At 44.7% G+C, this 27,874-nt stretch overlaps 1 protein-coding gene across 1 annotated transcript; it reads right to left on the bottom strand.

Moving 5' to 3' along the window:
• Window positions 1–356: 356 nt before the first annotated feature.
• Npl4 (nuclear protein localization 4) lies at window positions 357–27,617 on the bottom strand. The gene is made up of 13 exons (XM_084604150.1): window positions 27,423–27,617; window positions 27,183–27,263; window positions 26,923–27,035; window positions 26,302–26,517; window positions 23,636–23,684; window positions 23,422–23,510; window positions 21,628–21,931; window positions 17,967–18,125; window positions 15,824–15,950; window positions 11,567–11,727; window positions 10,781–11,080; window positions 6,432–6,537; window positions 357–1,255 (listed from the first exon to the last, which is right to left on the bottom strand). Exons 1-13 carry the CDS (start codon window positions 27,435–27,437, stop codon window positions 1,140–1,142), a joined length of 1,836 nt encoding a protein of 611 aa, XP_084460276.1. The 5' UTR covers window positions 27,438–27,617; the 3' UTR covers window positions 357–1,139.
• Between the last annotated feature and the right edge of the window lie 257 nt (window positions 27,618–27,874).

Here is a 27,874-nt window from a genome sequence, read left to right as displayed (position 1 = left end):
TCACCTCCATCGATATGTAACCATCACAGACTGGATGTGATCCCAAAAGCTCTGGATTGGAAGCTGTATGGCAAATAGTAGTGCATAAATCAATAAAGAAACCAGTAATTTTTCCCTTCTATCCTGTGTGTGCATTTGTAGCGAAGGCAAGGGCCCCACCCACATATGCTCAAATTCATGAAGCTGCAATTCACAGAATGCCTACAGATTATGAGAATCCATGGATGAAAACCGGAAAGTAAAGTATAATAGTGCAGTGTTAAAAAAAATTTGAACCACAGACCAAGCAGTACTGGAAATTGAGGAACTGGGCTTCAGGGCCTGCCACTGCCCATTGCAAGACAAGAACCACACTATTTTTCAGCACCAGCCATACAAACAAATTGTTTATTTTCATAATCTGCATGGCACGAATGTATGCCAGCTTGAAACAGGCAGAGAGAAAGAGAGAGCAGGAAGTATTTATAACTGACACCAGGTCTGGGTTCAGGAGCTGCCACTTCAAGCCCGGCATATGCTGAACCAGAAAGAGCAAGCAGTTTGTTGCCTGCAGGGGAAGCAAAGAGGCATGTCTTGAAGACACCAAGTGTCTGCTGTGACACACTTTCACCTCAAGGCCACGGATAGCAGGCGAGAGTGAACGAAAAAAAAAAATAAAACAGCAATTCGACAAAGCTGTCTCAGACAGAGCTGAAACAATTTATATATTCCGGTTTCGCTCTTACGTGGCAGATTTTCATAAATGCAATGAATGTAACTTCATAGCAAATTCACCATACATTCATATAATCAACATGGCTTCGTCCTTAGTGACAGAATTTAAATACATTAACAAATCCGGCTTACTAAGAGAGAACTCAATAAATTAGCAAATCTAGCTTCGTAAAGCGTGTCATAAGTGATCATAATCGTCGCCCTTTGGGGAGTTTTGTGCCTTGAACTTTCTTTAAGGTCATACTGTACAACACCCCTTCACAAAACAGTGGATCACGGCAGTCAGTTTCGTGGTGAAAACAAACAGGGGAAAACAAAAACGACGCATAAAGCAAACCGAAAAAAAAAAAAAAAAAAAGATAATCCTCTCGCTGTAAAGCTATGCTTTGAAGTCATAGGTCTGCTGCTGACTTTTCTTTTCTTTCCTATTGCGGGAGACTGCACATTTCACACACTTTGTCAGTCCGGGAATTCTGGTACGTGCAGTGCTGACATGTCCACAGCGGAGCGGACTGGCCTTCTCTGTGTTCGACAGCAGCCCCTGCAGAAGCGAGATCGCAGCACGGTTAAAAGGTTGCTTGTTGTTGCATGCCTGCCCACAAATGACTCATTCATTTGCAGCGAAAATTGCATTTTAAAAAATTCCCCCCCCATTAATTTCAAGCTTGCAATGTCTGCAACAAAACTCGCTGTGCAGCCAAGTCCTAGGTACCCACGCAAAAAAGGCCGTTTCCATGTCACCACAGTCTGCTAGGGAGAAAAGTTGGCTATGACACCACCTTGATTTCCTCCTCCATTCTTTTTGGGCTACAAAAGCTCTGCTTTCAGAGAAATTAGAGTCTTTGTCGTTAATATGCAGCAAACTTTTAGGGAGAAAAGTTTGCTATGACGCCACCTTTATTTCCTCCTCCATTCTATTCAGGCTATAAAAGCACTGCTTTCAGGAAAGTTAGAGTCTTTGGCGTTAAAATGCAGTAAACTGTTGGTATGCAGGATAAGCTGACAGCAAAACTGCAACCGCAAACCTAACTGCTTCGTGCAGTGGGACAGTAATGCTAATGGACAGATGCCTGCAGTGCGTCACAAATGCCGTCAACTCAATACGGCTTTTCTTACAAGCAACAAATGGGTCCTGAAGCCATTCTCTAGATCAAGAGCATTTTTTTTTTTCTTCAGACCTTCAGACTATGTGTCAAGGAGAGCCAGGAAAAGGAGGAAGAGAGGAGGAAGAGAGAAGGAAGAGGAGACGTTCCGTTGAATCTTGTCTTGTGGTGCCGGCTGTGTGAGCCTGGCCTGTCAAACCTGCCAGGAAGTCTCTGTGGACACGTTGCGGGCATGACGATATTTTGTGGTCTCGAGGTAGGCGGACATGGCCTCGTTCATGCGGAACTAAAACTTTCGGTGTAACGATTTCTCTATTCCGCAAGCAGTGCGACCCTATCTGGGTAGCAGCTCTCCAATCACATGGCACAATGGCTATCGACAACGAGCCCCGACAACAAGGCTGGCGAGTATATTTTGACTTAGTTTTAGTTTGGGCCTGACTTCAGCTTGGATTTCAGCTTGTGCTTGAAAAAACCACATGGTGTATAGCCAATTATGATACTCTATGAACCTTCCTTCAGTGCGACTGTACAGCAACTGAGCGTGAAACTCATATTGCAGATGCCTCAGAAAGGAATAGCAACAGCTACCGCTGCAAAGAGGTGGCCCAGTTACTGAATCAATAACAACTGGCTGTAACGGAAAGAAACTGTCTACTCTAAGCAATTACAGGATCAATATTTCGAAAACGAAATCCGAAGAAAGAAGGCAATGGTATCGATTTAGGTGCTCAAAGGACCCAGAAAACATTTTAAAAAATGCATTTGAAAATGCTTGCTCTACGGCTTACGACAAGCCGTACAACAAGGAGACCATTATAAGCAGCCCAAATCAGTCTCATCTCGTGGTGAAGAGTGCATGGCAAGCACCGGATTTGTGAAACTACTAAGCTTTTAGGAATGTCACTGCCCACCCAAAAGGAAATACAGTACACGTCTATCGAATCACTACTACAGCAATGACAATCTCAGCATGGAGGTTACAGCACTTACCCATAAGCATTTGGTCATGAGTTTTTTGACTAATGCAACCCTTACTGCAATAAGGAAGTTCCAACAGGGTCATGAACGAGGGTATAACACACAAGACCGATGAAAAAGCCATCACTAATGTGGGACCCCTAAACAAAAACCTGAATACATTTTTTCTGACCTGCCAATTATTGCTGAGCACAAGCAGCATAGCTGCAACTCGCACTCCTTGTTTGGCAAAAAAAAGCTGATTGCAAATATAAGCACATGTTTGTTGCACTGGCTAGCCAAAAGAAAGAGGAGCATATTTTGCTGTTTTACTGTCAGACAGCACTCTACCATGTGCAGCTCGAAGCAACGCATGTGCAATCATGATGAAATTGCAAGGCCAGTGGAGGTGAGATTGAAAGTGCTAAAACAGCACAACTTCCTGCCTTGCTCTAGTGTGCGGCTTAGCTGCCTAGCCAGGTAGGTGGCAAAACAAACCGCCAACGATCCTGCAGGTTACGATCCCCGTGCAATGCACATTCCGGATGTTACCGTAAGTTTGCTCTCGCCTTGCCTATCGTGCCTATACAATGACTGCAGATACGAGCAGAATGAGCAAACAATGTGTAGTCTAAATTTCCACTAGCAGACTCAATTTGAACAATAATTAGTTACCTTTTCTTCTTCACATGTGCAGCCCCAGGAAGGGTGCAGCATGAGGTACGCACTGCCTAGTGCTTAGCCGAAGCTGCCAGAAACTGATTAAATATGATGGCTCTGTATACTGGTCACCCGTATCTCGGCCACTCGTATCTTTTCTCACCCGTATCTTTGGTCATCATTGTAAAAGAAAAAATTGACTGGATTTGGTGAAAATCCTAACATTGTGCAAAAGTGGTGCTGCACAGGTTTTGCTATTCTGTCACCTAGTTTTGCATAGTTGGCTGGAACTAGTCACAGATTTGTCACCAATTATATCTCTTCTCTTGTTGACTGGCCGTGCAACTGAAGCGCCATAATGCAGACTTACAGTCGCCTCGGCCTCAACGCTAGCATCAGAGCCAATTTCGCTTTGTCAAGTTCAAGGTCACAGTTCAAGATCAAGTCACGACTGACTCTGGTCATGGCTGTCATGCACTATAGGCTCAGTGCCATGACTACCCATGGCCACCTGCTATAGTGTTGCTATGCACGGGCTTGGTTCCACAACTAGGACAAGATTTTGCTCGGGATAGCAGCCCCTGGATCGGTACCTTGGCACTAAAAGTACTTTGGCACAGATACACTGCTGTATTTTTGTGAGAGTAAATTAAGGGCCTCTAACCTGCAGTGATCAGAAAGCAAAGGGCATTCTGCGAGCTTGCCTGTCGCCACAGAAGTAGGTCACCCAATACTATACTATAGTGTTCTAGAATTAAGAAGTGTGCCGTCAGCCGCTGGCGAGCTGGTCGTTTCAGCGATGACAGGAGAGAGGGCGCTGTGTGCAGGAGGAGCGCAGTGAGCGCGGAGCAGACAGCTGGGTGAACCGTCACCGCTAGTTCAATCGGACTCCGAAGGCGCAATAAATTGTCGCTTTAGCTCCCACACGCTTGTCTAAATGTATTAAAACGATTATGTTCATGAACAAAACAACTAGTTCCCTATAAAATAAGCGGCCGTCATCAGGGAACGGCAATACAAATAGAGGCAATGTAAGATACAGATTGCCGACGAACTGACAAGCAACGGCAAGATATATTTCCTGAACATATTGGGTGCTTTATTTCTCGAACACTAGTGGGAGGTTCAATGACGAATGTCTAACATATTTCCATGATCATGTAAATTTTTAATATTGGATGCACCGGTTTATGCGGGCTAGACTGCAGTCTTCCATCGATGCTCGCACGTACTGAAAACGCAGTGAATGGTGTTTTAGGCTAGGCTAGCGTACTTTTTGCACCACATGTAAATAGAGGTATGCGAAGATTGCTTGAAGACAGAAATTATGCCAGCGCTTACTGATGACTTTATTTAAATGTGGGCGAATACATATGAACTGGCAGTTCTACTCAAAACGAAATGAATGAATGAGAGCACATAGCAATGAACGAAACTACATAATGGACGACGTGAAAAAAAAAAAATCGCGACTTAGTGCAAGAATATGGTACAAACGTATAAAACTGTACAGAACTATATGAGAATATTAATGACCTGTACTAGGCCGTGAATAAATTAAGCTGCTAAATTTGAAAACACACAAGAGAAAGGCAGAATGATTAAAGTCCTCAAACACGATTACTTGCACCTCCTCAGCTTTAAGTGCTTTACCTGCTCTGCTTTAGAGGTCTGCTCTTGGTTTAGCGACTTGGCATAAAAACGCAATCGCATGAGGACATAGAACTTCACTTCTTTGTCATGAGTAGGGCAACCAAACTTGGAAACCTCTGCGCTTTGCAAAAACAAAGCAAATTCACGCATGCTATTTGCGTTAATCTTTCTTGAACTAAAACAAACAAAAAAAAAAACGTGAAAGACTCTTTCAGCGTGTGCACGAGCTTTGCAAGCTCCGAGGACGGATAAAGAAGACCTCCGTGGTCGAAGTTTGAGATAAATTGATTTTCTTCTTTTTGTACCGCGCACGATTTGCTTCAAATGAGATAAGCGGAGCAAGTACTGCATTTTGACTTCTTTGTGAATTTTCTAGCGACATATCCTGCCATATAAGCTATGAGACGGCTAGAACTGTGCCTAGTGACGTATCTGTGGTCATCTGAAAGAAGGGAATTCAAAGTAGCTTCGACGTCCTCGAGCCTTCCCTAGTCAACCAAACGGTCAAGCTCATCAATAGGATTTGAAAGAAGCTGGGTAGGTTTCTCGCTTGTACGGCTAATTCCAAGCAAGGCATTTACAATTTCAGCTTTACAATTTCCTGTCTTTGGGGGCTTCGCTAAGTTGTAAAATGTCAGGGCATTAACTGTCACCAAAAAATTGAGCCGGCGTGGGATGATTGTTGCAGCCATTAAATTGCCTCACGATGCCGAAGAGGTTTTCTAGTTTGTCTTGGCTTAGTCTCGATGTGACAATGTATGTAAAGCCGCATTTTGCAGATAAGTAGTCAGCGAGGTCGACTGTGGACTGCAAAGTTACCCGAAGGCCTTCCGCTGTGCTGCAATTGCTTAGGAAACCATGCTTTGAGTGTATTTCGAGAAGGGAAGGGTTCGAATAGGGAAGGCAGCAGAAAGAGCGCGCAATGAGCAAGAAGAAAGAACGAAAGGAACGAAAAGAGCATTCAGTAAAAGAAGGGGGGGGGGGGGGGGGGGGGGAGAGTCATACGAGATGGACGGAACTGTTACTGTGCTCTCTGCAAACATGTGTTTTTCTGCTTGACCAATCATCGCTCTTCGCTCAACAACGCGCCATAGTACAACAGCCAGAGAAGCAACGCGATGCAACAAAATTCAAGCAGGAAACGAGCCGCAGAAGCAGACGCCCCAAGCGTTTCCTCTGCGACGCGCGCGCTTGTGATGCGCTCCTACGGCTTACAGCGCCACCTACGCTTTTCATCGCTCCGGCGACCACGTCGCTCCCATTGCCGCGCGCCGAAGACAGCACACTTCTCAATTCTAGAACACTATAACTATACTATGACAAAGGAGAGGGAAAACCCACCTTGTAATATCTGCTCAAAAGTCTGCCACTGGTCATTTGTCGTCCACTGCTGGGCCACCTCGTGGTTCTTAGTGCGGACTGCCTCCAGCAGAGGAGCCATGGTCTCCTGGAAACGGAGACAGCATCCTTCAATGTTTATGCTTAAAAGAGCACCATCTTGTTTGGTTCATGGGGTAGCACTGTTGGTGGCACAACAACCCCACGGAAAAGTGGTTTGGCAACATGCGGGCAGTGCATCACACCACATTATTGCACTGGCTCAAGCTACTGTATTTACACGATTGTATGTCAGCTATTTCTTTAAAACTCGAAAATCCTAAGTTGAGGAGGGTCGACTTACATTCAAAACCAAAGCATGGCACCGTTAATAAGAGCAAGACAAAAGCCATATCAGGGAGGCTATGGCGAATCTGTTAGCTCTACAGCTTTAAGTGCAAAATTCAGTTGCTGTGCGTCGACTGACCTTCGAGTCGACTTATAATCGTGTAAATATGGTAGCTGTTTATTCTCACCCATTTCTGTCTGGCAATGACTAGTATAGCCAACAGAACACAACGTGTGGCCTCTAGTTCCAGTGAGTGGTAATTAGTTTGATAAGTGGCCCCCAGTTTTGACCAGTGACCACTAGCTCTGCTGAGTCTAGTTCCGGTAACCAACTTCTAGTTAAGCGGAGCAACTACCAAGAAGATGTGGATCCTGTTACAGCTGTCACTAGAGGTGTGTGTGAATACCAACCTTCGACGGCGAAGTGAATAGAAATGTTTAAACTGGCTGCGAATTATGCCAAATATTTTCAAATATTGGTACAGTCGGTTTAAGCTAACAATACATGCTTTTTCCCCAAAAAAATAAAAAAGCATCCACTAAGGAAACAGAGACATAACAAATCATTTTCACACATAGTTGAAAACCTTTAGAACAAAGAGCTCGGAACAGAAATCCTTTTGTATGCAGATCACTCCCTGAAAAAGCACGCTCAGGAAAAGAGAGAAAGCCTCATGTAATGTCAATTGAAGACATTATTAATGAAGGCATTATTTTACGACATTCCCCGCAGCAAAATCTGGAAGCAACGCAAGGTACAGCTTCCAATCGCTGAATATCACTATTCCCTGCCTTGCCGAAATTACTGTTACAACGCATAGTACTCATTGCAGGGAGGATGGGAAGTGCAGGGCTAGTTCCAGTAAAGTTGGCGTCAATTCGTCACCTAATAACTGGATCAGTTCAAAACGTCCCGCCCCCTGCAACCACAGATTTCGACCCAGTGCTTGAATTTCTTGTACAGAGAGTTCACAACTGTTAACGCTCAGCAATTCATTTGCCTCGTGAGAAAAGTCTTCACCTACTATATGCTGTGCTTATTCGCCGCCATGTTTTTATAGTATAGATTCAAAAGCTTTTATAGGTTAACCCAAGATTTAATGCTTAGTGAGCATTAAAAAAATGTTCTCTTTGCTGAGTTTCCAGCTCAATAAAGTTTCCAACAGCTTGCTACTGTGCGCTGCTGTCGCGCACTGCACCTAGTTTAGTTTAGTTTAGTTTTTTATTTTTTATTTTGTAGTGCAAGCCACTACCACTACATGCAGACAGTGCCGCTTGATGTATTTGTTGTGAAACAACAATTAAGCCATCGGGAAAACCTAAATCCTTCATTGTACAGGCAAATTTATTGCAGTGGTCTTTGCTGAAAAGGCCTTCACAATGCATATCGTTTCATTGTAGAGGTGTTCAACTGTATCACCAGCACAATTACCTGCAATTAAAGGCCTACTGGACTTTAAATAAGGGAGGAAGGGTCACACAGTCCTATCAGTTATAAACTCTGTTTTGCACAGTGATTGACACCTTGTTTACAATTCTTTGGATAATGATTGCATTCACAGAGACAAAGTTTTACCTCAAAATTTTTTAGTTTTTGCATGATAAATTAGCTTACTGAATGCTGTCATGAAAAAGACGACGCTCCAGTTGTGATATGTCGCCCCAAATGCAATGCTCTTGAGCACCCATGCGCCATCATTTTCGCTGGGTTGAAAAGATACAAATAACCAGCCTAAACAGTGTTTCGAACTGAAGCCATAAAAATGAAATCGCGCCATTCAGTGCCCGCGCATGAGCCGCAATATACGCAGTCACATGAGCTGTCCTCAAGCCCAATTTGCATCGTATGCATTTTGCTTGTCCCCTGTGACCCAAGACCTAACCGGCCGAAATTGCAAACGATCATCGAGCTCACCATGAAGCAACCGTAGCAGTACAAGCTAACTGCACCTTCATCCCTTCCTCCCCAAGCCAGGCTCCTTCCGTGTCATCATCATCATCATCCTAACTATGCCCACTGCAGGGCGAAGGCCTCTCCCATATTTCTCCAAATAACCCGGTTCTGTGCTAGCTGCATCCACTTGACCCCTGCAAACTTCTTAACCTCATCCACCCACCTAACTTCCTGCCGCCCCCTGCTACGCTTTCCTTCCGTTGGAATCCAGTTCGTTACCCTAAGCGAGCATCGGTTATTCTCTCTTCGCACTACATGTCCTGCCCATGCCCATTTCTTCTTCTTGATTTCTACTAGAATGTCAGTAACTTGAGTTATTTCTCTGACCAAATCTGCCCGCTTCCTATCTCTTAATGTTACCCCTACCATTTTTCGTTCTGTGTACCATGTTTTCCTTCGTTTTCCTTCTGTGTACCACGCCCCTTCTCGTACTGTGATCTAAAGTCGGGGAACTACCATTAATTGTGTTCATATACCGCTGTCAATGACGCTGTGCCCTCAATCCTCTTTGGCACACCGATTTTATGCAGCGTGTGGGCTTTTGCCAAAGGGGGAAGAGGAAAATCATTCGCGTGACAAATGCACGATACAGCTGTCCGGAAATGCTGCTATGTTACATCAAAAGTTGACAAAAACAAGAAATAAAAAATTTGAGTGCTTAGGAGCTTCGAATAGCTTGAATAGTGAAAGTATGGTTGCTTGGTTCATGAAAACTTTATTTCTATTAGGTCCAGTATGCAATGCATAGTATTTCTGTCCCCTGCGGCCCCGTAATTTCGACTATGGCTGCCCACTAGCACGGATGCACAACTCACAGCATGCCATCGACCTGCTGTGCTTCTCATGGTCGCTTACTGAATGGGACTGGTTCGTGTTTTCTGCAGACAATACAAATTATCTGACAAAAATCTGTGTTCCGCTAAATTTGATGACAAAACGTCAAGGCTTGGAACAGTTTTGACACAACGTGGCGTTTTGGATTCGGGTCGGCTATGAAAGATGCAGGCTTGAAGAATTTTTAAGCTAGTGGTTTGCATGGCGTTGCCCGCAGCCAGGCCTGTGAAAAGAGGAGGCCTAAGCTCTTTCGCCCCAAAGCCGACATCCGCACTTTACACTCTCAGGAAGTAATAAAAATTAAAACAAGAATCATTTTCACCACCAATAAGAAGCGCTTTCACTGAAACTTCTTATTTGGGCCTAATGATGCTTTTTCGTTCAATATTTCAAACACTTATTTCGACTAAGTTTGAGATGGATAATCTGCAAGGTGTGTGAATGCAACTATTCATATTTAGGGTTTGGTGCAATTGTTTACTGCATGATGATGATGATGATGATTAAGCCTAAATAAGCCTAAATATTTTTCAGGTATTTAGGCTTATTTATTATATAAACACTTTTTAGGCTAAATTTAATATTTAGGCAGCAGCCACAGAAAGTGACACATTAGACTGTCTCAGACGGGTACACGCTAAAAGAACATTTTTTGCTTGTTTGTACCCAGTGTAGTTATAGAAGCAAGGAAGACTGTTTCCCGCTGCTCTGTCACGCTTATGGCTTAAAGCAGCTGCACATGTATGCATTGCTTTCCACTTATGCATCGCATTTAGAACAGGAAAGCATAACTCTATCTTGGAACTAAAAGCAGATTTGGAGAAAGGAAATTACAGTAAGTGGTTCAGTTTTCAAGGTGCGTGCCTGCTTAAAAGGACACTAAAACAACTCCAGTGAATTTTTGTTCGTAGTGTAAACTGACTCCATTGCCCTTTTTTGGCAGGGTGATATTTGCCCATAAACCAAGGGTGCGGCTACTGTTGGCCACATTTAATTTTTTTACCTTTTCCAGCTTACCAACGATACAAAATCAGTGTTTAACCTAGCCACACGGGTTAACTTCCATTTGTCCTCTGCATCCTTTTGATCATTACTGTCACGCATGAAGTACACTACAAGGCTGAAACCTGCCCATAAGCCCACCTAAAAAAATACCTAAATATTTTTTTTCCTAACAGCTTCAAATGTATTCAAAGTAAGTGACCAGCGGGGTTGTAAATGCCGACAGGTTCCTCACCTTAAGCGGCACAATGTCCTGCGAGGCCAAGTAAAGCAGCAGGTGGAAGTCGGAGAAGGCCTCGAGCACAGCATTCTGCCCTCCATTGTTGGCCGCCGTGAATCGCGACAGACGGGCAGTCACTGCTCCCAGGTCCTGGATGTGACCCTCGAGGAGTCGATTCTCCACGGGGAAACAGTGCTTGGCACTGAAGGTGAACAGGGGCTCCTTGGGCGTCGACACGGGCACGTCCACCAGCAGGTACTCGATGGGCAGCGGCCTTGCCAGCTGGGTCACCTCGTTGCCATAAGAGTCTGTGTACTGCGCAAGGCATCCAGAACGAACAGCTCATGATCATGAAGTCACGCAGATGAGAGATGGTGCGCGACATCCCCTTCCCTCGCTCTCTGCCCACGATGCCATCATGCCTTCCTGCTTCTTACCTTTGATACTTGTACCGTGAAAAACTGCACCAAACTTAACACACCACAAGAAAGAAGACGAGACAAAGGCGCTGTGAGTAGCGCCTCTGTCTCGTCTTCTTTCTTGTGGTGTGTTAAGTTCGGCGCAGTTTTTCACAGTACAAGTATGAACCAACTAGCCCAAGAAACGGTATTAATGCAGTACCTTTGGTACCCCGTGATCCTCGACTTCACCTAGACAATCAACCCACTCAATAATCCCCGTTCTCAGAACTGACTAACTGCCCCCGATGACTCAGCCGAATGCAGAAGCATTTGATAGTTGGTTCGAACTAAATACTATCAGCACTGGCCTGTGCAAAAACCCATTCCTACACGCACACACCTTGTAGAAGACATCCGGCACATACTGGGCATTAGAGGATTCCCGAACATAGCCCAGCTCGGGCGCATCCCTTGTGGGCACCAGGCAGTTGTCCCGCACCAGCGCCATGCACTGGTTCGACACCTGGTAGCCTTCCATGTGTACTCGGTTCTCCAGGTCACCTGCACCGGATCAGTGAAAGCGCCAGTGTCAGACTGTGACATGCATCCGTAATACAGCGTCCCTCTTTGCCAGCTCTCCATGCGTAACGCAAAGCCGCATCTCAGTACACTCTCCGAGATAATGAGGAAAAGTTCATGAGCACCTACGAGACACAGATGACACCTTAAGTAGCTTACCCAAGCAACCACTGTTCTTTGCCCTATCGGAGCCACGCGTCCGTGAGCAGAGCAATTTTGATGAAATTTGCTCCTGCTATTTAACTTTGTCTAAAGCCCACTGGCCATCTCAACTGGTCACTGTGAGTGACAGGCAAAGATGGCAGTGCTATTTAACTTTGTCCAAAGCCCACTGGCCATCTCAACTGGTCACTGTGAGTGACAGGCAAAGATGGCAGTGCTGAATAAAGTACAGCTGCCTCGGAGTCAGTTTCAATTTTTCGCTGCTTTAAGCATTAGCACGCCATGCGACGCAGCTCAAGTTTGTGTTTATTACAGGCTGCCAGATTACATGATCAATATTGATCATGCAAATGATGAGGAAGACCAGGTATGTTTGACTGATGGCCTATGTCGTACATTCTCTACTTTCCTTTATGGCGTGAACATGACCCAATTTAATTATATGTTACACACACTGTTACACCTGAAGGTAACGAACCTCCGCATAGCGAATTCCTCAATATTACGAAGTTTAAAGTTCTCCAATGCAGCCCCTATCAAAGTGCCTATATTTGAAACTTTCGTGCAACAAAGATGCTGTGGCGGTTGACCTTATACCACAAACTCGTGGCACTCACTATCTCTTAACTAGTGCTGAATTACTGTAAATTTGGCAGAATCCCGCAAGTTTCATGATGATAAAATGCGAACCGACATGAGGGGAATGTCTGCGATAGCAATGAGCGACCGCAGTTGATGCGTGCCATGTTCTACAAATAGTTCAATGTGGCACTACAAATAGGTCATGTTCAAAACCAGCGAAAAATTACAGGACAAAGAAAAAAGGGCAGGGGGCAAGCAGTGTGTGTCCATCGCCGCCATGCGGTTGCTTGCGGGCATGCCTCCTCGCTTGGTGGCGGCGCCAACGCGCGTGCTCTCTCGCAGACCAACTCCTTCGCCATGTCGGCCGCTTTCCCCACTCAGTCATAGACCTGTCCTGAGAGCTGCAGCGCAGGTGAAGGCTACTGACATAATCACGCCACACCCTCAGCGCAATCTCGAAACGTTTCCCCCCACCATGTTTCACCGAAATATTTTACTTTGAGTAATTCTGATTTACTGTAAACACTTTCAAGGTGATTTCCCTCACATTCAATTCTCAATCTGGTTTTCATTCTGCAGTGATTGCCCCACATCTGCTGTTGAAGCTGTTCTGGCTACCTAAATAAAAAGCAGCGTCGGACCAAATTATGTCACGAATTTTGATACCTCTGGCTCATTTGGTATCGCAAACTTCTGATTTCGTTTACTGTTCAGCGGAGTAATACACATGCCCCTTATCACAGCCGCTAGTCAGCAACTGCTGTTTTTTTCTAGGTTGTATCCTACTAAGTACAAACTCCTTTGCTACGATTTGCCGATGGCCTAAGCTTATTTTTTTACAACATGATTTCTATACTCAGTGACAGCTTTCAGTGGCTATGCAGCCAAGGCAACAGAGGTGGAGATTTCCTCATAGCGTTACTAGATCAAATATTTCAGGCATACTGGCGTCAGTCAAAGTTTCGGTTCTGCATTAACATCAAATACTACTGCATTTACACAATTGTAAGTCGAATCGAATGTAACCCGACCCTCCAATCGCATGTCCTCCATCGAAAAGCTGCCGCCGGCCTCGGCGGCAGCTTTTCGATGGAGGCGAAAAGCAAGGCGTCCGTGTGCTGTACGGTGTCAGTGCACGTTAAAGAACCCCAGGTGGTCGAAATTTCCGGAGTCCTCCACTACGGCGTCTCTCATAGCCTGAGTTGCTTTGGGACGTTAAACCCCCAAAACCAAACCAAACCAAATTAATTGAGGATCTGATACTGCAAACTGCCTCCCAAGTGAATCAATTCCCTGGCATAACAAACCAACAACCCGTGAACCAATGCAGCATGCTCGCGTAAGGAGGTCCAATTCGTCGAATACCAGTGACAGAAGTGTTGCAAAACAGACAAAAAACAGGCTAAGGATCCTCCACCTCATTGAGTCCTATTATGCGATTGCCAAAAGCTTTATCCCGTTGTTCAATCTAAATACCTGATGAGAGAAATTCGGACGAAACAGAACAGATTTAGATGATTTCCAAATGAAAAATTATGCATCAATAGAGACTTTTAGTATAGCGTACACAGACACACGCAAAGGAATAGCGCACGCCAAAAATATTGTGACAGGCACTGCGCATGCGCTATACGATAGCCGAGACCGAACTCTTTCGTACGATAGGCCAGCGTACGCTGAAACTTGAGTTTATCGTACGCAGCCCTCACGTACGATGGGAGATCAGCGTTGACAAGATGGCGGCGTCCAGGCCGCCCGCTTCAGAGTGAATTTGTCTTCGTTACCACGTTTTTGTGCGCGCTGGCGCCTATAAATGGCACACGGGGTTTTCGCTTTGCCTCGTGTAGCATTTAGCACAAATAATTAGAATATTTACCTCTATTTTTTATTTTGCACCGCGGCAGCGCAGTCCTTAAGCCTGACGAGTAGCGTTGCTTTGTTGGTATGGCAACGCTATGAAGTCAATCGTCTTGGCTTGACTGCTTACACGCATGTATCCGTAAAAATATGCTTGGCAGTACGGGCTTGGTACGGGGCTGAAAGGAGGCCGTTATGCACCATGATGGCAATACAAGGTAAAAGTCGTCAGCGCAGGAATACCAGCGTTAGGGAGTACAACAAAACTGCCACAGCAAAGAAACTGGCTCCGGTGCGACTTGGCTAGGTTTGGCTTGCGAGTAAAAGAAAGCCCGAATATGTTTTCTTATTCTAAACCTAGATGTCGCCACTGTAGTTTGCGTTCGCGCTTTCGTACGGTCAACTAAAAGCGCCGATGCCACACACGGAATAGCGTCCCATAATTTTCTAGCGTTTATCGTACGAAAGCGTCCATACGCTATACTAAAAGTCTCTAATGACTATACCAGAAGATTTGGCTGGAGCAGATGGAACTTTCCATCAAGCGCTTCACCTCCAGTAAAGCCAAGTAGCTGGCCAGGGAATGCTTCAGCCCGTTACAAAAACAAAAAACTGCTCTACTTCTACACAGCTACTTCTATCTATAGCTAAAAATGAGTGTTGCCAATCTGAACTCTTTTAGAAACAGGCCCTCAGACAAGACTGTAAATTTCTCAAAAAACACAGAGCAATCTGCCCATAAACTAAACTCACAGGCAGAAACACACAACTGAACCCGTAAATGAAAAAAAAAAAAAAAAAAAAAAAAAACGAAAAGTGCAACGTTCATGGCAAGGCCTTTTTTTTATTTTTTATTTTTTCCCATTTACCTCCTGCAGACGGCACTACTACTACCTTTACTTTACGGACACAAATGTTCAGTTATGAAACTTGGCAGGTCAAACTCTGGTTATCTGCAAACTAGGTGCTGCTCATGCATCAATTTCATCTGCACCTATATCGCGAGCTGCCCAGCATGTGCCATCCTTCGGCTCGCCGCTGAATGAACCGCGCGAGTAATGTCAACCTCATAATCATGTGACCACCAGCATTGGCATGCGCTCCTCCTCTGCCTCGCCACTGGTTTTAACCGGTGCTCTTGCCACCACGACAGCCGGTTAGAGAAGGTACATATGCTGCTTAACTGCAGCTCGCTTCCTCAGCCTAGTCATGGATGATGCGGTGCCTGCACCATCGATGTCTCCACTCTGTCACGTCAGGCTGAATAAGAAGATCCTGCTGATGTAGCACAGCGCAAAGCCCAGAGAGCTTACGCTCGTTAACTAGGTTCAGCTGAGTTGAAACCTGCCTACTACTTTATTTCACTCATCTTTTTGAAGTGCATCACGCTGATGGCAGAGAGCTGTTTGCAGCTGTAAACATATTGAAACGTGAAAGAGTAAAATGGCCGGCAAACCCTAATACAACCTCAACCAACCTGTGACGCAGACTGTGACAAACTTGGAGCCAAAGTAGCCGTCGGGAGAGAGTTTGCAGGGATTCGGGTGGTTGTTCTGGAAATGACCGGCCATGATGCATTCTTGCGCACTGAGGAAACAGGACTCCTGCAAGAGTAAATGAAGTTCTCAACACAAATCAACTAGGAGTATGCCAACACTAGAGAATTTCGAATGGAGATTCAAATATCCTGCTATTTCAATTTGTTATACGAATCACAGTGCCCAGTCAAAATTACCTGAATCAAATCAAATGTGTTCTCTAGTTTCAAAATAGTTCTCAAATAAATGGTCCCAAGTTTGAGCTGGAGACCTAACACATTTGTCTTCCACAGATACTACAAAATTGGGAACGATACGCATCATGTATCACGCTGACTCCGGTAATCGCTAGCACGAAATACAGTGCTGCGACATGCACATTCGAGTGGCGCCGCTCACAAGCTCATACATGCTTTCAGAGGTCAAACAACACCCAGGCCTCGCCTTACTGTCTGGCCTCAGAGGGCATGACTATGTATTAAGGTGTGGTATTACATATTTTTTTTCCATCATGAACAGCATAAGCTACTTTTCTTGTGCATATAACTTGACAAATAACGAGTTAGTACACTGGCATCATGCCAAGACCCCCAATAGATCAGTATTGCATCTTATAAAAACTATTTAAAAATTCAAAAACGACTAGCACTATGCAGCTGCACAGCACCACCTCCACCAGTGCTGTGCTTAATTGCTTGCTAAATCTTCGTGCAAGTAATGAATATTCACAAAACTACTCAATTCTATTCAATTCAGTCCTCTCCCTAGAGTAGCCGACCGATTTTTCAGACTCTAATATTAATATTGAATCCAGATTTGCACGATATATTGGACTTCACCATATTGCTGCAAACAAGACAGGCGGGCAGTGAGTCGTGCTAGGCCCACTGGTCATTAAACCATACCTCATCAACGTACCACCCCATTCTTTCACCCAACATCAACATTTCGGATGTTTTGGAGTCAGAAAGTTCAATTTTCCAAAGCAAGGCAACAACAAAGCTGTAGAAGTCATTTTTAAACAAACAATCACTTTTTCATCCCGACACTATTGTCACAATCAAATGGCATTCCTAGTGACTAGATCCTTTAAGAGTGGGGAGGGGAGAGAACTCGGTCTGTTTCATTCAATCACTTTTTCATCCTGACACTGTTGTCACAATCAAATGGCATTCCTAGTGACTAGATCCTTTAAGAGTGGGGAGGGGAGAGAACTCAGTCTGTTTCATTAAATAATTGCTCCATGCTTTATTCAGTACTTACAGCAAAATCTCAATGATTCAACCACCAACAATTCGGATAATTACAACTAAGAGGAGCTCAGTCCTGGCCAATGCTCATTTATGTCTACGGCATCATATGCTCAGACATGGGTGGGCTCGCACCAGTTTGTTCAGACAGGGGGTCAAATCGAAGTAGGACCCACATATGTAGCGACCACCAAAACAGCAGAAATATGACAGCTCGACCCAGTTTTATGAGGCTCTTCCTGCACAATTAATAATCCTGTATAAAACTTATACCAGATGTTGGGATACACTTCTGCGCGATACTAGCTTAATTTTGTTTGCGAATGCCACGTGCATCCTGAAATAAGACTAACAACGCTGGGTATTTTTTAATGTTTGCTAGTATATTTTTTTCCGCTGAGCAGATAATTTGATTAGGTATTAAAGGCTTTTTTTTCCCATATTAATTTTGATTCATATTCAAAATTTTCAGCAGCCGCACAACCCTAACCACAGATGATATTTAACGTGCCATTTGGTTCATTTAGCATACTAAATAGATGGGGGTTCAATTCACTGTTCCAAAATTTTTAATGTCTGCATACCCTTAGACAGCAATGATGAGGACGACAATGTTGAGGAACCAAGTCCTTCTGAGATGTCCATTTCTGGTACAGAATAACAATCTGTACATAACACTTAACAAGTGTCCATTCTTCAGATGTCAAGTCAAGAAAGGCAACATACTCAATGCCGCTGGTTGTCACTATGGCAATTAAACATCAAGCACTCTGCTAACTAACATGGAAGATCGTGCAAAGTCAAACTACCACAGAGTGACGGCATGACTTACGATGTTCCGCAGGTGCTTGACCGTTCCCTTCTGGAGGTCCTCGGGCACGAGGTCAGTGAAGATCCAGCCGACCCGTACCAAGCCAAGCCGAGATGCCAGCTCGTCAACCAGGGGTTGCTTCTCGTCCGGCAGCAGTTTGATTGAATCCGGTGTGCTGTCCTGGAAATCAGAAGGCACGCCACATGACACACAGTTTGTATACACTGCACACTGCTTGGCAGGGTTGATCTTCAGACCAGCTGGTAATTCGCGAGCTGACGACAAATATGCATGTGGAATGAGTGTGCGGGGAGAACGGAGGTCACAAGCACACAGGCACTCATCCTAACATCTAGTGCTCTTCTTACGTCTTCACTGCAGACGCACATGGGCTGTCTACAGTTTTCCATGTGACCGCTCTGTGCATATGCACCTCACCTGCCCCAGCAACTCAGGTAGAAAGCGAACCACGTGTCACCACTGAGCAAGCGCGGTTCATGTTACATGTGACAGATGGTAGCAGCTGTCCAGCATCCAACTTGCTGATTTGCAGGCACAGTAGGTTCCTCACGGATCAGACTGCGGCAGTGCCACGGAGCAAGAAACCATTTAGGAGGTGAAACTCCTGTCAGCACGAGCGAGCGCGGGCGACAAGATAAGGTCCCAATTGTAGCGCCGACGGCACGAAGCATGACGCGGCCGTATGCAGTGGCGGCGGCATGCGGCGCATCGTAGAAGCCGCAGCGACAAAAGGAAACCTAGACTGGTTGCCTTGGCAACTGAAACGGCGGTAACTTCTTTCCACGCCGACAGGCGCCGCCAGCATGATAGTGGCGCCGCGGGCTTGTGACCTTTTCTGGTCGCCGCAAACAGCGTAGTTTCCCCTCCTAAAGGTTTCTTGCTCCGTGGGCAGTGCCTAACATGCGTGTTTGTTTTCAACCAGCCTCAGAAGAGTTTTCACCACTCCACCGAAGTGTGCCGCACCTTGTGAAAATGGCGGTTTCATTGCACTTTGCTGGACACAAGATAGTGCATCACATGAGAAGATCCTCACACTGCCGCGAAACAATTAACTACACCAATGATTTTATACTCGTCTGGAGAAAAACATGTGAGCTTGCAAAAAGTGAAGAGATAAGAAAATTCCACATGCTTTTTCTGTTAAATTGCAATTTCGATTTTTTTTTGTACCTAATATTTTTCTTTACCTGTTTCCACTGCTTGGATCAAAGAGGCAAACTAGGTTGGACACGATGCTCTGAATTCCGCAACGCTCCAAATTTCGCATTTTCTGGTGGTTAGGTCAGAATTTATTACATCCTTCTCTGACTTTTTCGTTGATGCATATGATACAGCAGCGCAATTTATATACAATAAAAAAATGGCACACCCCTGCACCCTATATTAACTTTGTAAGAAAGCTACACCATCAGTAACTACGTCCTGAAAACAGTATTAAAAAAAAAGTAATACAGCTACTTTCATAATGTTACCTCATATAGGTAAAATCACACAAAGTTGCCGTACCAGCCAGTCCAGCCATATTCTCGGAAGTTTTCAAATTCAGTGTCACATCCGTTTGACTTCACACAGGTTATGCAATTTTCTTGGTCAACATTCAACATGAGGCCACTCCAAAATGCTGTTTGCGACAGGGTGTGACTCATGCAAAAGAAAATAAGGTACTCATCCACACTCACACATCTTCTCAAAGTTAAGAGTGTGAAAACATTCAATATAATTTATTAATGAATTGAAAACACTCCTATTCAATATTGCAGACTAATGAAATAACGCATATTAAAACTTGGAAGCACCGCCGCTACCATGTCACTATTACACGGGTATTCATTTTGTACGAATATTTGTGTAAGCAATGGATATAACTACCATACTGACTCGTGTAATGAACACACTTTTCTTTCTTTTTCAAGAAAAGTTGCCATCAGTTTGAGGAGACGGTTCAAGTATGCGAGGAAAAAGTTTCAACAGTTTTCTCTTTTTTTGCATGATTCAGAACTTCACATTGTACGAACCAACCGTCGGCCTGTCTGAACGTACACCTACCGATCCGCCCATTATTAACAAAAGCACACGGTGTGCTGTGCTCATGTTGCTGGCACTGTTCACCTCGCAAGGTGTTTGCTGTCATCGTAATGCGATCTAGCAATTTTGTGATAGTGGGCATGAAAAATGCAACATTCACCTGAAGCATACAAACAGCCCCTAAAAACGTGTCAGCCAGTTAACCGATCACAGTCTTGCAGCATTTCTATCTGTCACTGGCAGCACTGTACGTTTTCCGCGTTTGCATCCTTGTTATTCTTTCACTGTTCCGAAAATGTTCGTGAAGCGCCATTCAGTGCACTGTGTGGTGGCGCAGGCTGCTTCTGGGGGGCCCCACCACTACTGCGTCACGCCATGAAGGATGTGGGGGGGGGGGGGGGAGGGGCCTTAACATTTTTCAGCCGCTCAGCTTTGAAACTACCCAGAGTGCGCATGCAACAAACCACTAATATAAATGCGCAAAATGGTCAGTGTGACCCTGTCCTCATCTGAAAAGCAGGTGACCACTGCCAAATTATTCGGCAAATAAATTTAACTGCAATGCAAGTGGTGTCTGTCAGGCTTTTTTTTTTTTTGTTACTCAATAATTCGATATTTTTTTCTTAGTCCCATAAAGTTTAAATGAACGAGCTTTTACTGTAGCACACAGTAAGGAAAGGCTAGGTTTTGGCTTTGTACAAAACTGTGAACCTTTTCGGGGAATGTGTTCAAGAAGTCTGTAAAATTTAGGAAGGCAGACTACTGCATGGGGCACGCTTTTATTTTACTGTAGTTCAAGCACGATGAGACCCTTGCACAGGACCGGCATTTTTCCATTAAATTTTGCCAACTGCATTGCAGCAGCAATTCCGCTTCCCGTCCCCCTTTAGTATGGTAAATAATATTTTTATGACAAATTACACAGCACCAATAAATCCTTAAAGTACATAATGTACTTAAACTTTAGATGGTACGACATGTACCTTAGAAACGGTGCAAGTTAACCACTAAGGGCAACACAAATTGTTAGTCGTAGCTTGATCAATGCGTTTCTTTACTGACAAGTATCACGCGGTCGCAAAGTGTCAAGATCCAGCACTTCTGATGACGTGAAGCAGCGCTCCACATGTGCAATTTGTGGCCTCCTCCTGAGCTGCTTTTCCACACTCGTCATCAAAAACCTTGAGTAAATCAAATATATGTTTGTTGAAATGTGAGGTTATTGTCTGACAGTAAATTAGTAAGACTGTTAGACTTTTTTGATTAACTGCGACCAGAATAAAATAATTCTCACTGAACCTCCGACACAATGGAAATTAGACCCGAGTACTATTGGGGGAACAGAGTGTTGCTATGATGTGCATTCTGCCAGCACATTCTGACGTGAATGCCGGGCACATAAGATGTAACAGCCTTGAGAGGCAATGTGTTCATGGTTACAAGCCAAATCCGGTGCACGGGACAACCGTGCAATTGTTGTCGACGGAACGAACCCTTGTGGTCCAAACCCTGCACACAAAAGCTTTTCTGGGCCCAAATTAGGCCTGTGGCCCTTAAACGAGTATAACGAGCATACAGCACTTACAACAGACACAGAAAAGGGTCCATCCCAAGAGCAGCCTTAGTGACAGCTCACCTGTGGCGGCTCATAGATGGCGGCCACCGTGGCACGGATGCCCAGGGGTACGTCCTTGTGGTGTTCATACCGCCCGTACAGAAAGCCGATCCGCTGATGCATTGTTTCGCGCCAGAAGTTGAGGAAGTGCTCGACGATGGATGGGTTCTCGAACATGACCGAGTCCACGTGCCGGTACACTTGCCGGTTGAGGGTCAAAGCGTTGGGCTGGCACTTAGTGCAGATGCCCCGCGGCCATGGCGCATGGTCCCGGCAGCCCGACCGCAGCTTGCAGCTGATATTTTCAAGGGCTGCAAACTTGCCCCTGCAGCACACAAGACAATGTCAGAAAACGGCTGCACCCTTCAAACTTCCTTCTGCCTCAAGAAAGAAGGTGCAACAAGGGCTGCCAAGGTTACATCGAGCATCCAGAGGGAAAGTGTTAAGTATTGTCACTTATAAATGCTGTAGGTGTCAGAGTGGCACATGTAACCTATAACATTAAAAGGGTAGATAACTGAGCTAGGTGGTAAATAATTTTCAAGCTTTTCAAGCAGCAGAATCAAAAACAAAGAGGACGCAGAAAGAAACATACAGAACGAGTACAAGCTGCATTCACAACTAAAATTCTTTAACGGGATACTGTGTGTGTTTCTTTCTGCGTCCTTGTTGTTTTTGATTCTGCTGCTTCAAAAACTTGAAAATAGCCTATAACCTCTGAAAGTTTTGTAGCGAAAGCTACACTGGCTAGGTTTTCAAGCCGTTGATGTGGCACCACGGCACCATGTTCCATATGCTGTATGCTCCGCGAAGCATCGCACTGTTGCCTAGCAACTGTCACGTGATTAGGCCGAGAGTGTCCAAAGAAAAAAGAGAAGGCGAAGGAAAAGAAGAAGAATACAAGAAGGACAACAAAATAACAAAAGAAAAAAGAAAAGAAAAAAAAGGAGGCAAAAAAGAAGAAAAAGAAGAAGAAGAACAAGAAGTAAAAAAAGACGACGAATAACTCAGTATAGCGAACGCCAACAGCAAGTTGCTAGGACAGAAGGTTCGTTCGAACGTTGCGATGGCAGTGTGCCCCTGAGTTAGACGTAGAGATGACGTCATACCACTAGAAATCTACTACACCCGAATGAGAATGGTCAACGACGAGAGGCAAGGGGTGCTCATAATTAAAGTGAATCCCCTATGGCATAAATAAAGCTGAAACCATACAGTAAACTACTATGCGCAAAAGACATGTTTTTACTTTGAAGCCGAACCTAATCATAGCCATGCAGATTGCCTAAACCACAGCTAATTTTTTTTTTCTTTTCTGTCGTGATGGGCAACATGTTAGTAAGTATAAGCAGCCCCGTAAAATTCGCCTGAACTTGGCAAATAAAGCGCAGCCTAATTTCTTCTATTATGTTGCACCCCATTTCGTTTCAACGCCAACACGATGTTTATGATGTCAAAGTTGCCTTCATGTCAAATGGGGCATAAGTGCAATGCAAATGCACATTTATTAACTGCCTTTTCTGAACCCTGCACGTGCCGTTGCCAGAATTCTAGTGAATGAAAACAATGAAGCAGTGATTAAAGTAATTTTTTAGCATCACTTTAGCCAACCTTGACAGCACAGCCATTACAGTTGTGAAATCGAAACAGAACAGTGTGAAAAGAGAACTTCAGCTATATAGATTATTTACCAAATACAGATTTCCATGCGGAGAATCATGGTATACTAATTATGTCTGGTGCATCACTCAAATGAAGAAAAACCCACAATCAAAATGAACAACCCTTAAATGAAGGGAAAAGCACAGCACTCACTTGTCAAGGCCCCCGGTGATCTTGCGAAGGTAGGAATGAAAGGAGAGATGCTTGATTTTCTGCTCCCGCAGGTAACCCTCATCATAACACTGTGAGGACAAAAATTAGATGGCTGTTAATACCCAGTCCATGGAGTGCACAATAAATATACATAGACTGCCTAGAATCCATGCCTGTGTAACAGTGCTCCCAAAAACGAAACTCGTCAACTCACCTCTAGTGGTGCACAGTGGACACATTTGGCATTGGCCCCATGATGACAGCTGAGGGGACAAATGACATTACAGATGTTCAAGATAGAAGCTCAGACGCACTAGTGTCTGGAAGGCACCTCATAACAGAAAAGTGGATGACTCACACCTCTCAAAAATCTGGGCAAGAGTGTCCTAGCATCCAAATTTGCAACACAGTAACAAAATGGGCCTGTAGATAACAGCTTAAAAACACAGCAACTACCAGATAGCCACTGCCAGCTGTGAAAATTCAACTTGTTCTTAAAAGCTCGACTACATGAGGTATGCAGTGCTGGCACAAGCAGACCGCTTAGAAAATTGCAAATTATTAAATTTTAGGTCAAGGCTGGTATAGGGAAAAGATGAACAAGATGATGTAGGAGCAAGCCTGCCCAGTACACAATGTTGCATGCAAACATACAATTTCAACTACTGAGAAAATGCAAATGCACCGCCCAATTTGCTCATCACAAAACATCAGCCTATAACGCTGTCAGCCATGAAGGTTTTTTAACATACCTAGACAAAGTTTGTATGCATTCAGCAAACTTTTAAAATGTCAGCCACTGTCAGCTTGGTAGCAAGAAGTTTTGTTCACAGCACTGCATTGCATGACCCAGCACGCCAATGTGGACACCATGATTAATGTGGTCGCTCTGTGTCAACAGGTTCAGTGAAAACTGAAGAATACTCCCTCATACGGCTACAAAGAAAAAAAATTCTGCAACTGAACTACAGTGCTTTCACAACATACAGAATGGCGCTCTCTACTAAGAAGAGGCCAAGCTCGCTCAAAATAGGGCACCCGTTAAGACTGAACTACTGAAATGACACAGTAAGGAAAAAGTGAGCTCCCTGAAACGGTAATCAAAAACCAAACTTTAGCAGGACCGGCACAAAAGGATCACACATATTTTCAGGCCTGCACTGACGGCATTGTAAGAAATGACGTGCTCATTAGAGAGACAGCCTACACACCCAAGAAAGGTCAACTACCTCTCCTATCACTGCTAGATAAACACAACTTCAGAACATGACAGTACTAGACCAACAGTACTACTGGTCCCAAAACTACACGAGTGCTATGCAACTATAAAGAAGGCAGCCACATTAACCTCAGTATACAGTCTCCAAGATCACACAAGTTATCGGCTTATGCAAAAGAACCTTCATTTACTCTAACCACTCACTGACATCGATAGCTAGCGCAAATAGCCATTTCCACACACAAATCCACATTCCCTATGGGATTGTGGCTACAGTGGATGCCATAGTGAAAGGCACCAGATTAATTTGAACTTCCTGGGAACATTTAACATGCACCTATGTCATACAATACATGGCACTTCTTACGTTTCATCTCCACGCAAGTACAGCTGGCATGACTGGGTGCTCAGGCTTCGTACCAGAGTGCCTTAGCCACTTAGCCACTGCGACAGGCATTCGAGATTACAGTCTGGGAATATTTTAACATATTTCACCTACTTACCTACTACATAGCACTACCTACCAGTACCTAGCAGTGTACCAAAAGAGAAGCCATTGAAAGCTCCTTGCATTCAATCTATAAGTCGCAACAAAAGGAAAACAACTGCGCACAACACTACCAAACTGCAATTGAATACGACTACAAATTGAAAATCTGCACTAAAGATGCTCCTCACTTGAAACCTTGTGAAATTCAGGTACTAGCTGAATTGAATGCAGCTTTTTGAATGCAGCTGCATTCAAAAAGTGCACAGACATTAAAGACAAGCTGTCAAAATTAAAAGCGATTAAACTGCAAGCTGGAAGTACAAAATTTCGAGATATGGAACCAATGTACTGGGGCATGATGTCCTCCTGCAGGCAAACGCTACTACCGTTAACGCTTTTAAAGGTTCATGACGAGCGATCGCCGCCTTTTTACTTATAACGAGCATGGGTGTTTGGCGACGATCTAAGCGGCTTTTGACGAGCCCAAGTCGTCAAATGGTGCTTTCCTATTTAAAACATAGATGGCAGCACGTGTCCTGTGTTTTGCCCATTTACTGAATTATAGTTTGAGCCCGAGATGGGGCAAGTGCATCCTGCATTTCCTACACTTTCCTGCCCTTTCAAACAAACATTGCATCATCCGTGAGCCATCCATTCTAGTGCAGGAGATGATGACTGCCATCATCCATCAGATGATGACAGTGCAAGTGATAAGGATGTAGACTTTTTGTTTTATTCTTCAGGCGAAGAAGATAGTGATGATGTTTTATATCGACAGCAAGTCTGAAGAGGAAGAATGCAGCGAGGAGACGTTGGCCAGCTCCAGCGATGGTACCACACTTTAAGCGCTATCACACAGACGGTGATCAAAGCTAGTCTGGTGTTAACTGTGAAGGAAAGTACAAGCGTGCACGACTATCCAAGGAAAATCTTTTTTCTACCCTTTCTTGACATTAATTTACTTTTTATATCACACCTAAACAGAGCCACGTATGGTTTATTACTGCAGGAAACAAGGAACGGTAAATAAAATGTTAATAGCTGCTGTATATTTTTTCGCAAATATTTTCCTATTGTTATCGAAGCATCTCGCGTCATAAAAAATATGGCAATTTTGGAACAGAATTTTTTTTTGTATTAGAGACCTTAAGGGGTTATGCAAAATACTCACAGCTTGTCATCACGTGGTCTGTCTATCAAGCCAGACTGTTTGGAGAGGAACACATCCACCTCGTCTTCGACTACAGGTGCTGCAGCTACCGGTCCTGCAGTAGCTGCAGCAGATTGGTGAACTGGCGTGGGGCTGCTCCGAGCTCCCTCATCGACAGCATCATTGTTGACTCGTGCGACCTGGTCCGTGAGCACTAGATACAGCATGTCACCATGTCTGGTAAAAGAAAAAGCAAAACAAAAATTAGCTTTCTTCACATAAGATGGGCTGATACTTCATAAGACCAGGCGTCAACTTTCGCCAGCTGAACAACAAACTCTCTTACCAACTATAAAAACATGAGCTAGCAAGCTCCCTGAAAAAACAATAAAAAAAAAGGGGGGGGGGGGGGGGACAAATTAAATACAAGTCATCGCATTGCAACCATTAGCACCTTTCGAAACCAACAGGAACCAACTTCGTGCTCAAGTATTTTCGCTACAGATGACTTCGGGTTAACAGAGATACACGGCAGTGTTGAACATTGGATTAAAGGTGCAATGACCGGTATGACGCTGACACTGCACTTCGATATCTACCGGTCGTCAAGAAAATAACTCGGAAGGCAAATAAATGACTCACTTCAAATCATACGCGGACAACCTTGCGGTATTTTGTAGAGGAATTCTGTTCGACCTCTCCTTGTTTTTATACACGACGAAGCACACGTTGGGCAAGTCGAAGGCACTCTGTATCTGTAAAAAGGGGGGAGGAGGGTGAGAGAGAATTACTGGCCTTGCCAGCGGCTGTCTACCACAACGACAGGCGTTGAGATTGATAATGCACCACAGCAGCGTCAACAGGTGAGCCGCCTTGCATGACTTTCACGCAGATCTTCATACCTTGCTGTAAAGATGAGCGGGCGAGTCCCCCACATCGCATTCGACCCTCTTTGTCCCCTCCGGAGACTGGACACGGAGTATCTACAAAAGCAAAACCCCAGCAATTAGCTTGAGTCGGGGAGTAACACGACATCCACAGCACTCGCACAAACACAATGAATCACACTAGCACGTCTCATGTTCAGACGCTGCCGATACTTCCTGCGCCGGCACAAAAGATGAGCATGCCCGACCACTGACCATCTTTGGAGGCATCCAGCACGGCTCTCGCAGCCACGAGGGACGGGTTACCGGCAAGAGGCGAAGGGAAAATCAGGCGCTTTGCGGCGTAGCGAACACGATGAATTTCATCTTTTGCCTCCGCTTGCCATTGCGGCCATGTTTGTGGCCTCGGAGAGGCAGGTGCACGACTTCTGACAAACGGACGGCAATGGTTTGCAAACAGCGGTGCTGCCACCTCACCAAAAACGAAACCGAAACTGCAGTTCCGCGTGCAAGGGCAGTGGTGCCGTGTTGATTGTTGTTGTTGCGACTGAAGGAAGAAGGAAAAGAAAATGCGCGGGCCTGATACTGGCTCTGTAGCTGAGCCACCTCCGCTACCTCGTGCGGACAGAAAAAAAAAATAAAGAAAGAAAAAGAAAAAGGAGGTGAAAGACGCGCGTCGCAACAGCCGTCGTCCACGCGTACTTGGC

The sequence above is a fragment of the Amblyomma maculatum genome, chromosome 5 (assembly GCF_055883805.1).
Source record: "Amblyomma maculatum isolate TAMU_Amacu chromosome 5, ASM5588380v1, whole genome shotgun sequence".
Classification (NCBI taxonomy): domain Eukaryota; kingdom Metazoa; phylum Arthropoda; class Arachnida; order Ixodida; family Ixodidae; genus Amblyomma; species Amblyomma maculatum.
Note: the sequence above shows the minus strand (reverse complement) of the source record. Positions and strands in the feature narration are given on the sequence as shown.

Coding starts and splice junctions, on each gene's coding strand:
- Npl4 (XM_084604150.1), bottom strand. Junction 27,036..27,182: donor CCGCTCATCTTTACAGCAAG/GTATGAAGATCT, acceptor CCCTTTTTACAG/ATACAGAGTGCCTTCGACTT. Junction 23,685..26,301: donor AGACCACGTGATGACAAGCT/GTGAGTATTTTG, acceptor TTGTCCCCTCAG/CTGTCATCATGGGGCCAATG.